Source organism: Oreochromis aureus, linkage group 1 (genome assembly GCF_013358895.1).
Source record: "Oreochromis aureus strain Israel breed Guangdong linkage group 1, ZZ_aureus, whole genome shotgun sequence".
Taxonomy (NCBI): Eukaryota; Metazoa; Chordata; class Actinopteri; order Cichliformes; family Cichlidae; genus Oreochromis; species Oreochromis aureus.
In genome coordinates this window covers 30,284,639-30,297,330 of record NC_052942.1, presented here as the reverse complement: position 1 = coordinate 30,297,330, position 12,692 = coordinate 30,284,639, and the positions used below count along the sequence as shown (strand labels likewise).

General features: G+C 38.1%; 1 protein-coding gene across 3 annotated transcripts; it reads left to right on the top strand.

Moving 5' to 3' along the window:
• Nucleotides 1-4,495: 4,495 nt before the first annotated feature.
• bcl2l10 (BCL2 like 10) lies at nucleotides 4,496-9,230 on the top strand. 3 transcript variants are annotated; one of them, XM_031743033.2, is made up of 3 exons: nucleotides 4,496-4,651; nucleotides 5,973-6,431; nucleotides 8,449-9,230. In XM_031743033.2, exons 1-3 carry the CDS (start codon nucleotides 4,538-4,540, stop codon nucleotides 8,569-8,571), a joined length of 696 nt encoding a protein of 231 aa, XP_031598893.1. In that variant the 5' UTR covers nucleotides 4,496-4,537; the 3' UTR covers nucleotides 8,572-9,230. The 3 variants fall into 3 exon arrangements, with proteins under 3 accessions (XP_031598893.1, XP_031598894.1, XP_031598895.1); XM_031743034.2 differs by lacking the exon at nucleotides 4,496-4,651 and adding an exon at nucleotides 4,848-5,147; XM_031743035.2 differs by lacking the exon at nucleotides 4,496-4,651 and adding an exon at nucleotides 5,191-5,305.
• The last annotated feature ends 3,462 nt before the right edge of the window (nucleotides 9,231-12,692 follow it).

The window sequence follows — 12,692 nt, the reverse complement described above, 5'->3', positions numbered from 1 at the left end:
AGCAGAGATCTGACAAATCTTTTATTGCAAGGTTATAATTGGTGAAATCACAGAAGCATTTAAACCCTCAAAGTATGATTTTTGGGAAAGTTAGTAGAGAGAAAATGAGAAGGGGGTAGTAGACAGAAGAAAATGTGGTCTTCTTTGGTTCCATTTAGTGGCACTAGGGGGCGTTTACACTGTATCCCAGCAGAAAGAGGGTAGTGCAGCAATGACAAGCTCAGTAAAACTGAGGTTTTTGTTGGCTTTTTTTTGCTTTTTGTTTGTTTTTTGTTTTTTTTAATAAAGAAATGAATGATTTCATAACAGTTCCCGAAAGAAAACGATATTGGTGCCCTGTGCTAAAGATCAGGACAGGATTTTGTTTGAATTCTCAAACCTTGATGGACCATTTCAGTCAGTTACTTGTTATCACAATTACTACTACTACTAACATACCATGCCAGATTGTTTTATAGTATATAGTATAGTATCTGTTTGAATGCAGTTGATTTATATTGCCTGTTTTATTTACCTTATTTTATTTTTTTGCACATACCAGACATTTTATGGTTGTCTGATAATCAGTTAACAGGCACTGAGCTTGTTGAGTTACGTAACTGATCCACAGTAAACATAAAACTGTCTGGCTCTGCAGAGGATATGGAGATAAAAAAAAGATTTAAGTCTTGACTTTGTTTGTGAATAAGGTGGCCATATATCCAAAAAAAAATGGGAAGCAAAACGTATGCTAGAGGAGGGTGAAAGCAGGACATTACTAATGCTGACAGGATGTTTGAAATTTTAACATAGTGCTAAATCTTATCTTTAGTGTCATACAAACTGCAAAAACAGCTTGAAAATAGCACAAACTACTGACTAAAAATGTGAAAGCTGTAGTTTTAGCTTAGCACATGTACCCTTTTTAAACAACATCTAAACTACAACGCTTTAATATCTGGATTTGACCAAAATAAACAGCAAAGAAAATAATAAAGAAATACACAGAAGACCAAAACAAACGTTAACCATCTCACCAAAAAAGATACAGTAACTTTAGTTACTTTAACTTTAAGTTACTGGTTTGGTATTGGTATGTAAAAGCCAAATATATTTTTAATTTGAATGTAACATTCCTGACTCCCTTGCTAAGTAAAACAATAAGCACACATGGAAGATTTTTATGGTCTTATGTGAGAGTCTTTGTAAAGTTGGGTTTCCTTTCTTATTGGAATCCCAATTAAAACTGTTAAGTGTCATTTTCATCTGGTAGTTTGTTTTTCATTAGAGAGGCATTTCTAGATTCGCACATCTCTTTTGAGTTCCTGTTTCTGATATTTGATTTTCATGGACTATGACGATGAAGGGTGAACAATGATTCTCTGTATGGTAGGAAAACAAATGCTGTAATGCAGGAAGCATGTGAAAAGGTCCACAATGATGTAAAGTGTACATAATTTTGGAAGAAAAAAACTGAACTTTTACGTCAGAACGATAACGTTTGAACAGCATTTTGTATTATTCCCCTGAAGGAAGCAAACATATTGTTTCCATATGGTGATGTGGTGATGTCCTGTGCTTATTAGGAGGGCTCAAATTCTGAGAAATATCAAATGAATCGAAAAGCCCCAAATTTTTACCCATCCCTCCAAGTTTATGCATCAAAGCCTTGCATGGCTTCAGTAAATAGCCTAAGACACAAAGAATAAGCTGATTCTGAGGGTGTCAGGTGGGAGACGCTCACTGACTTTTCATGTCATGACCCTCTACTGTTTGTTCAGTCTGTGACCTCAAAGCATTGTTGATGTCTTTCTTACACGTCTCTGTTTTTTCTAAACAATGGTCAAAGGTCGGCCACCTCTATCCACATCATCACTCTATGTCTCTAGCAACATGTTTACCACCACGCCACTAAGTCCAGTCAGTACAGCACATGAGGGTTTTTTGGGGTGGGTGGGGGGTTTGTCTATGCTGTAGGAAGGGCAGCATCCAACTTTAATTACATAACAGCTGCATCACTGTATTTCTGTGACACCGACCTTCTCCGAAAGCCACTAACTTTGCATTTCAGATGATTGAACTTATGTCATAGAAAACATGCACTCCGGGGATTAGGTTGCTCTGTTTTATTTGTATTTTTTTCACTTTCGATGCTAGCCTGCATTCAGGTTGTCATAAATCTATAGTGGGAATCACCTAGGGGGAAACACCAGTGTAGACAGAGAAAGGCCATGATGTGGGGAAGGTGAAACGGAGATTGAAGGACAAGTGTACAACGGGTATTACCATGAAGTGAAAGTCCCCAAAATTAACACTGAGTTTATCATCATAGTGATTATATGCATATCCTCTGCATGTTTCACTTCCTCATGCTGTTCATGGATTTGGAACGAGTAACAGATGTCACTGTTTAGTGGCGAGAAAAAAAATGCTTTCTTGCTTTCTGAGCCGTGGAAATGTTAAGAATTAACTTAATTAATCCTTGCTATCAAAATTACACCTGTAGATTTACCTGGACTTTTTAAGCCAAAGGACAAACCAAGCTAAGGAAAATGAGTTTTGTGACCTCTGTGTCATCACAGTTTATCATATCCTGGGATTTTTAATGACAGCATATTTGACGGGGTTTGACTAACAGACAACATTGACTTTTTTTTTTTTTAATGACGGGGACTGCAGCTTCCACATTTTATGGCAACAAGGGTCCAAAAAGTCAAATGAGACTCGTAACTTCAATTTAATAGGATTTCAGAAATATTATAATATTTGATTTGGTGGAGAGCAGGATTTACCAACCAATGCCCACACTTCGGGAAGCAGAGGACTGAGTGATGCAGAAAGGAATTTTCACAGAATTCTTGAAGGAAAGAAAGACTTCCTGCTGTCAGCAGATGAGATGGAGGAGCTCTGACATTAGAGCAGGAAGGTGAAAGCTCAGAGGACATACCATTTTTTAAAGAGCCTGTCCACGGATGTCCATTGTTTTTTAGACACAATGGACGACACCCACCTTCAATTGCATCTGAGAAGCAATGTGTAAGCTATAGGGCGTACACGCTGAAGAGAGAACAATATAACATCCTTGACTTTCATTTCATTTCATTTCATTTATTTATTTATTTCACACTTGGTACAACAGTTCAAACCAACCAACCACACTTTCTATCAATAAAACACCAAAGAGTAAAACTGTTAATTTTTTTACTTGCTGATCTCTCTAATAGAGATATTAAATCCCCCTCTTTTAAGTCCATGCTAGTAAATGATTTAATAATTGAAAGCTACAAGTCAGAAGTCCTTGACTCCCTGAAAACCCATAAACTGGAGAAGAAATAGCCCTCTGTCCTTCTTGATAACCAAACTGCATGTTAAATATAGCAATTAAAATAAGCTATTAATCCACTTCTTTGTTTGGATTTTGTTGACATTGTCTTTTACAATTGTTAAGTGATATTTTAATCATCAATATATTTTAAAGAACAGTAATTATATACTGCAAGTTATGTCCCACAACACATGTGGAATTCTGTTAATGAAACCTATCTAGTTGGGAAACAGAAGAGAAAAAAAAATGTAAGGCGTCATGGAAAAAAGGAAGTGACATAATTAAGTCATGTGCTAGTGGCACAAGCAGACCAAAGGTCAGTTCTCTTTGGCATAGTTTGTAATACTTGGTGTCCAGAAGACAGATTAAATTCAGTTTCCTTCCTTTATTTATATAACTACACTTATTTTTTACTTTCAGCTCAAGCTTTCTCTGAGAAAACACTAATACTTACTGATCGCACTGATTTGTAACACTGTTAACTACACACCCTGTTACCATGCATATAAAACAAGTATAATACACTTATGTAAATTGTGACAAATAATGCTAGATTATATATCTATTCATCCATGTTAATTTGTGCTAGCTTGTTTTCAAACGTTGATATAAATCAAGTTTATCTAAAACTGAGTATTTAGTATGATGGTAATCATTTAACTTAACGGTCAAAATTATATTAAACTATATTTTTAAACTCTACTTTTTCAGGTTCTGTAGTATGGCATCTCAAAAAATGTCACTTTGATGCCTAATTTTTGTGGTGGTTTATTATTTGAGTTTCTTAACGGACAGCAGAAAATGTTAAAATATAGGGTTAATTTTAAAACAACAACAACAAAGAGACAAAAACATTTTAAAGCATAAATTGTCCCAGAATTGTAGAATGACCCTTTTATGTTCTGATCATGTCAAGTCTTTCCTCGTCTGGTAAAACACAAAACCAAACAAGTTAACCGTCCAGTTTTTTCTACAATAAGTTTCTACATTGTGTTTATGGTTTTGGTCTCCTTTTGTGGCATCCCATTAAAGGAAATGTAAATAAAAAAAATACTTTGGCACAAAGACATCTTTAACAACTACTTAACGTAAAACAATGATTTATGGATTATTTGTCACCCTTTTTTGTACCTTCGGAATACCATACCAAACTATGACCACACTTCCGCTGGTTATTCCGTGACGGTGTTTTCTTTCCACAGTTCCACAGTCGACGTTCCCAGCACAAAAATCATGTCGAGAGGCGGAGTCACACATTCTCTATCAGCTGAAGGGAAGACTCAACTGTACCGACGCTCTCCTTCCGCCGTCTGTATGTGCAGAGAGCAGTCTGATATCGCTGGGAGGGTGAGTCTTTGTTTAATGTATTTGAGAAAAACGTGTTTATTTTACTGATTTGTGTCTTGTTAGAGAGATAGAGAAAAATGTCCGCACTGAGGTGTCTTTTTTGGTCGGTTTAAACCGGCTTTTACTGCGTAGACGTGGCTGTCGTAGCTGAGCTCGCTCTCCGTCCGCGAGCGCTCCTTTGTGTCCTCCATTGCTCTGGTGACAGATCAACGATTACTCAGCGAAGCTAAAGCCAACAACCCGGCCAACGGCTAGCCGATACAGTAAATGGTCACGTAAAGTGACCCCACTCTCAAACTACAATCTGTTTGATCTGCGTGTCTGTTTGGTACTCTTTAAAGTGAAGATAGCTCTGTGTTGCCTTCAGCATCACTGTGGCTTCCGTTAACAGAAAGCTAAAGCTAAACCGCAGCACAGCCTACGGAAATACTCTGCTAACACCACAGTTTCTCTTTGCCTGCGTTTAACGACACCTGACGCGGAAACTGACTCACAGGTCATAGTGTTTGACTTTTACGCATTTTTATGTCGAGAATGGAAAAAAAAACCCTTACGTTACGTTGGCCGGTGTTAATATGAAAACAGCTGCGGCTGCAAAAGCAAAGCTGATGAAACTAGTTTGAAAGAGCGTCTGTTGTTAATCACACGACTGAGGTAACTGGAGGCGAAAGCTAAAGGATTTTGCCTTCATAATTTTACATTTAGCTTTATACAGTAAGGCTGTAATCAGTTAAGATGACTCTGGGAGATGTCAGCAGCCAGTATTCATTATTTATATGACATAGTTCAGAGCTAAAAGGCTTTAAAACCGTTTAGTTATTGTAGTACAAAGAGAGAATACATAACAAAGAAGACAGTTTTGTAATTTGATCATGTCATCGTGGTTGTTTGAGTCATTTTACCATCATTTTTGGTAGCCTTATAAACATTTTTTCAAAGGGAAAAAAAAATTATCGTGTTTGTCTCCCTTTGGCAGAAGGTGGGTGTTAGCACCTTGCTTTAAATGCAGGGAAAAACCAGTGTCACATTTTCACTTTTCAAATAAAGAAGGTACTTTCAGTTGCTTCCATATTTCTCAAGGGAGTTGCCACAGCATGGCAGATCAGATGCCCTTCCTGATATAACCCTCCCAGTTATCCAGGGTTGGGATAACTGTGAGGCTTTGTAGTTGTTAATTACACAGAACCAAACACACTGTTTAGGAAGCAGTCAGCAGTTTTATTGATGATAAAACCACATCATCAGCATTTGTTCTTCATAGTAGTTCAGTGTCTCAATTGGCAAGTTCCTCAAGCTCGTCTTCTTTTTCCCTCACTTGTAGAAAATGAAATTCTGTGGGCTGTGGAAAGAGACCCTGCTTTTGGCCGAGGACTACCTGTCCTTTTGCTGCACGAGTCCACATCAAGCCCCTCCACCTCCCAGCGAATCAGCCGCTGCCATGAGGCGTCTGGGCTGGGACATCGAAAGACAGCACCAAGCTCGCTTCGACAACCTCGCTCAGACCTTCCTGGTGCAGTGTGGGCCGGACCACTGCCTCAGCCTCAGAAAGGTGATGAAGGAGCTGGTTGGAGATGGACACTTGAACTGGGGGAGGGTTGTTTCTCTTTTTGCCTTTACTGGAGTGCTGGCCAGAAAGATCCTGGAGCAGAAGCCGGGGCTGGACCCTGGGCAACAGCAGGAACTGGGACAGGAGCCCATGAGCTGCAGAAGGCTGGCAGAGACCATAGCTGATTACCTGGGAGAAGAGAAGAAAGACTGGCTGTTGGATAATGATGGATGGGTAGGTGTTCCCTGAAACTGAGTCAACACAAAAACTGAAGATAAGGGAGGCTTTGATTATGTCAAGAGCAAAACGGTGGATTCAAAGTGGTAGTCGTCTGGGGGATTTTTGTGTTTTGTTTTTCTTTGAATTATTGTCGCTGGAAATCACCAGTCTGATAGGATCACTGTTGTTTAGGTTTATGACATAAGATACAACCAGGGACAATTCTCTTACATTCTGCCTTGTTTATTACTTTGTTTGGCATCACGATGAGTGTTGAGACTGCTGTGATTCTGGGAATTACAAAGTAATTGTACACAACATGCTGGGGAATTTATGCCAAAACAACAAGATCTCAACAATGGTGGCAGGAAAAAAAGTTTGTCTAGCCAAGAAATCTAAAAGATTTTAAAGTGGGGAAAAAGGTAATTAAGGCAACTTAGAAGGATTAGACTTAGAAGAACAACTTTTAAAAAAGAAAAATATAAAACATGTTCCAGTAGCAGAAGGTGGTGATCACAGATGATGACTTAGCAGGGTTAAACCTGCTGGCAGGCTGCTTATTTACTGGAAAAACGTGAACTATAATGCCCTCTGGCTGAGTCCCAAAAGCCTTAACTGAACATCAGATGCTGGCTTTTATGAATGGGCTTACCCAACACACACACCCACACACACCCACACACACACCCCTCCTTTCTTTGGCTGGCAGCTGGTTTCAACAGACACAGCCAGATGGACTTTTTGTAGTAACAGTCAAAGCTTGTGTATGTGTGTGTGTATGTGTGTTGAGTTTGGCTTTAGCTGTATTGAAAGTTAGCGTGGTATGACTAGAAAAACAAGCAGCTGTCGGGCAGCAAGAACACCTGGAGCTGAGAGCAGGTGCACTCGCTGGTCAGAATGTGTGCCTTCAGTCTGAAAACACGATGGAGAGATGCAGCTGCAGGACTTTCCCTGTTTTTAATGCTGGGGATGCACTGATCAAGATTATTGTCGCTCATTAAAACAAAGCCAAAACAACAAAACTCGAAGCTACAATAAAATAAAAACAAATGATAAAATAAGATCTGACCAGAGCCCAACTGACAAGAAATCAATACAAACAATTATAAATAGTGAAAATTCAAATTCCAACATACTACTTCTGTTGTTGTACATTTATTTGAGTTTTATACACAGAGATGTACTGATATCAGCCCAAGCAATTAAGATGACTTCTACTGATGGCAGTAGCTAATATTTATCATTGTTTATGCCAAATTTGTTCATATTTAACATAGTAGGAGTTTAGGATACTTAGGCAAAAACAAATCAGCCAATAGATTAAAAATACATATATATTTTATACATTTTTTTAATGTTCTCTTTGTTCCTGGGGAAACAAACAAAAATGATGTAGCAGGTAAATTTTGTATCACAAACATCACAAAGCCTCCTGATTCAAGTTGTTCTAATTGTCACACCTGGTTTTATTTTAATGTACCATAATAATCATCATAAAACATTAACAAACGAAATGATGTAGATGGTATTAAAGTTGGATGTCCGACCAGTAAACCAGTGACACGGACGTGCTTTTAAACCTGCATTATGAACACTGAGTTCATTTTGTAAAATTTGGTCATTCAGAGAGTTAAAAGGAGGTTAAATCCAGGTGTGCTCAATGGTGTGTGGTTTGGCAGACAGATCTGCGCCTTGTTTGTTGTGTCTGCTTTAAAAACACAAAGATGATGAAAACGCTCAGCTCGAGGCTTCAGTTTAGGTTTGTTTATATAGGGACAAATCACAACAGCAGTCCCTTTATACTGTCAGGTAAAGACCCAGCAGTATTGCTCATAACAAGACTTCACAAACCAAAGGGTTACAGCGTGGTGTCTACCTACATCTTTTATATACAGTCTTTTTGGGGGGTGTTGCAGAGGTGTAGCTGTCAGTTTTCTTTTTTTCTCTAAAACAGTGCATTGAGGGAGGGGGGGGGGGACTGGAAACAGCACTCGTAATAATACTGAACATGTTTCTGTTTGTCTTCTTGTAGGAAGGCTTCTGTAAGTTCTCCCGCAGTGCCAGAGAAGTGAGCCAGGACTCATCCATGAAGAAAGCGCTGTTTGCTGCCGCCGGTGTCGGCCTTGCTGGGCTTACCTTCCTCTTGGTGCGCTAGCTGACATTCTCCACACTTGACGCATCCTCATATTTTAAAATTATTCGGCACGATTTCATAAACGTTGGACAACGTCCAGCCACCACTCTGCAAAACGGGCCCTCTGTAGTGAAAGAACGTTGTTTCACGATGTTACTGTAAAGTTTGCACAGTCTCGGAGCCCCTTAAAACTGACATTCGTCGCTTGCCCCTAAAGATTGTAAAACCAATTTGAATGCCTTCTGAAATGTTGGAGTGAGTGAGATCAGTTTACATTTCCTGGCTGATTTTTTTTTGTTGTTTTTTTTGCAGTGCAGGTCAAAGGCTTCAGATTTTGATTTCATGATCTTCTGCCTCTCTCTTTTTTTGTGGTATAGAGGCATTCCAGAGTGAAATGTAAAATTTAATATATTGTATTTCTATGAAACCAGTAAACTGCAGTCCGCTGTTTGTCCTGAATTCATACAAACTGTATAATTTTTGCAGGATCAGCAAAACTGTTCTGTACTCCCATGCAACGGTGCTAGATAAAACATTTCTTTGTCAACTTACCAAAAAGCAGGGACCAATCTGAATACAAATACATTACTCCTGGAAAAAAATAAAATTCCTCCAAATTATATTTTTACATTGTTTCTAATTTATTTTGCTTTTTTTAATAAAAGTGTTTATTAAATGTTGTCATGTTTTATTTTTTTCCTCCCCTGAACGTCTACACCAGAGGTCAGGAGCGTGACAGGGAAATGTAAATGACAGTCTCTCCTTTCATGTGCAGACACATTTTCATAAATAAAATATATCCTGTCTCTCCAGTGCTCCTCCACTTAAACAACAAGGGTTCACAAAAGAAAATACATCTGGTGGACGTTCAAACTCAAATCCTGTTGTGTTGCACTAAAAAATGTTTCAGTGCAACACTGAATAAAGAGAAATAAAATTTAAAAAATGCAACATTTTAGTAAAGTGACTACTCTTTGTATTGTTAGGAGAAAGAAGTAACCGTAATGACCAGAGGGACAGAGGTTGAATCCAGACAGTATAAATAGTAGATTTCACGATCACGTGTAGATGTATAGGTGTACACAAAGGTCTTCTTTTTAACTTCATGTATGTCATCAATTAAAATGTGTAAGTATCCTAATTCAAAGTTAAGTTATACAAAACGAGAGGCGGCTTAGTTGCCATGTTGTGTTCAAAGTAGATGTTCTGGGTGTGACTGTTGCCACTTAGCAGTGAGAGGCTGCTGCAAAGTGATGCTCTTATCACTCTAAATAAGGAAGGAAATAGTAGGTTTGCAAATGATCAACTTAGATCCTTTATTAATGTTTTGCAGGAAATTACATTGCCAGCTTTCATTGCTTCATCTGTTTACACAACATAATCAGCACATCCACTGTCTTCAAAGCCAGGTTCACAAACCCCTGACACCTGAAGGAGTCACTGAACACATGGAGATGATCTGCAATAGGCTCAAATGTAATTTGACAAAATTAATTCAAATTACATTCATAAGTTAGGTAGATAAGACATCTGGAGATCTTTTCAGGTGTGATATTTGCATCAGGAAGCTATAGCTGTGAAAACCACATGTGATGAAAGGAGCTTTCAGTGCAAAACAAATCATGCAGAGATATCGCAGGAGGTTTAAAGGCTTATCTTATTTTTCAGTTTCATAATAAGAAAGTTTATTTGGACAACACTTACAAGAATTAGCATTACAAAGTGCTTTACAAAAACACCAAAGTGGCAAATAAATAATTAAATGAAGATTCAGACTGCAAAAAAGATAAATTAAAATATGCAAAGCAATTTAAATTTAAAATAGGCCATAGCAAGTGTGACATCAAGAATAAACAGTGTCACTAAATGATCAAGAACAAATTTTCAATAACCTAAAAATCTAAAACATTCAGCAGCTAAATGTTAAACCTTTAGCAAATGTAAGGGAAAATCTACATAAAGAGTCTCTTTTATATGTAGAAAAGTTAAATGAAATAACTAAATAAAAGAATAACAGATTTTAAATCAAAATAAAATAAATTTAAAATAGATAAAACTATTAATTGTAATTAAAGAAGGTAAAGCAGGTCGTCCTCAGCATCTGCGTGCACAAGTGTCCTTGATACTAAATGTGGGTGATTGCAGTTTGAAATCTAAAAAGTGCTTTTAGTGCATGTGTAGATTACAGAAGTGCGTACAAAAAAGAGACACGTGCATTCAGTGTGTTGGCAGTCTGAGTTACTCTTGAGTTACAACTGCCTTGTGATCAAAACCACACCAAGCCACCAAGTGATTAGCGAGATTCTGTGCACTCACTGGGCAACCAAGTTAGTTATGGTGTCAAAGACACTGCCATCTTATTTCTGCTCTAGTGTGACTGAGCCATTACCAAATTAGAAGAAGAGGGGGAAAAAAACCCTAACAGAAAAAACTGAGTCGACCTTAGTGAGGTGGGACCATTGAGCAGACTCCTGCCTCGGCGCTGGTTGGTAAAGGTACAACAGCGTCTCAGTGCTAATTGTAGTTCATGAACTCTGCTTTCTGAGGTACTTTGTGTCAAAAGTATATTTCCTGCTACACCAAGAGTAGCGCCAGGTGAAAAAGGACAACAATTCCTCATGTACGATGTATAAATTGTGCATGTAGAGCGAACGTTCCCGGTAAGGAAAAATGACCAAAAAATACCTTCTTTTTTTAAAATCTCCACAAACAGACTGAATGATGCCATCTCACAGTAAAATGCGACTGTGATTAAAACAGTAGAACAAAATGCTGTTTTAGGAATCAAAACTCAAAGCTTCTGTTGACACAGAAAGCGGGCAAAAGTTAAGCCAAAACAATTGGTACGGCCAAAGACTGACAAATAAAATCTTAAAATTGAATCTAAAACAAACAGACAGCTGGAGAGTCAAACTCCAGTAATATCTGCACATTTCTTGGGGTTCTTATAGACTCTTTTTGTGGTATCTTGAATAATTTCAAGTCTATTGATTCATTTTTTTTAATTGCTAAAATTATTTTTTTGTAATACTTCTGAAATGGTAGCAGCAGAAATTGCAAGCCTTGTTTACATATTTCTTAAAACTTAGGTTTGTATAGAAAAGCATGGCCAGGTTTCTGATTTAACAGGAACAGACAATCAACCCCAGTTTATCATGAAACATGTGTTGTTGCTAAAATGCAGAAGGAGGAGGTAGGAGAATTTGCCCCCCACCACCTCTGTTTATACCAGGAAGCGCCCCTCAAGATTTTAGCAAAACATGCTTTCTGAGTATGATTGCGTTCGTGGGAAACATTAGAAGTTAGAGAAAATGTCAAAGGTCAATTTCTTTTTCTAAACTGTGTGAGGCTTTCTCAGTATCTAATCTGAAGATCGAAGGCTTTCAAGGGAGCAGAACACGGTCCCTGAAATGGTTTCGTGGGAACTGGGAGTTGGACCAAATGCGACCACTTCATCATGTGACAAAAAAAGCACTGTTGCCATGAGAAACAGCAACTTCAACACAGATACAGAATTCACCAAATCCACTTCTCAGGAAGGGAAACCAGGCCAAAGGCTTGTGGTGGGCTGAGGCCATAGCTATACATGAGCTTTTCTCAGTAAATGAGTGAAAATAGAAAGATGTAAACCACATACACTCCAGATTTCTGGTCAAATCTGGCTGTGTTTGTGAGTACATCCTGCTGTTAGCCTAGATATATAACAGTGGGGCAATCATGGAAAGTGTATCAAACGGACAAATATTTAACTGTAGGTGTGTTACGCACTCAGGAGTTGGAGACCTGCAGTGAATTAGCTGTATACTGACTAAAGAGGGCTAGCGCGGTGTGACAGTTTGACCAGACTGAAACCGAAACTTGGCCTGCAGGTGAATTGATGTTTTTTTGAATGGCAAATCACTTTAGGTTAATTCAAAATAAAATAAACCAAATCTAGAAAAAGTCCCTACCTGCCTCCTGTATAATACCTTAAGTGTATTTATTGAAGCCATGCAAAATTTTACCTTCATACCAAGAAATATTTAAATTTATTTATTTCCAGCATTTTTGAGCCGTTGTAATGTCATAAGAACAGAAGATATCCATACGGCTTTTTTAAGTATGAAAAAAAGCTCTGTTAAAACTGCATCCAAATCAGTTTT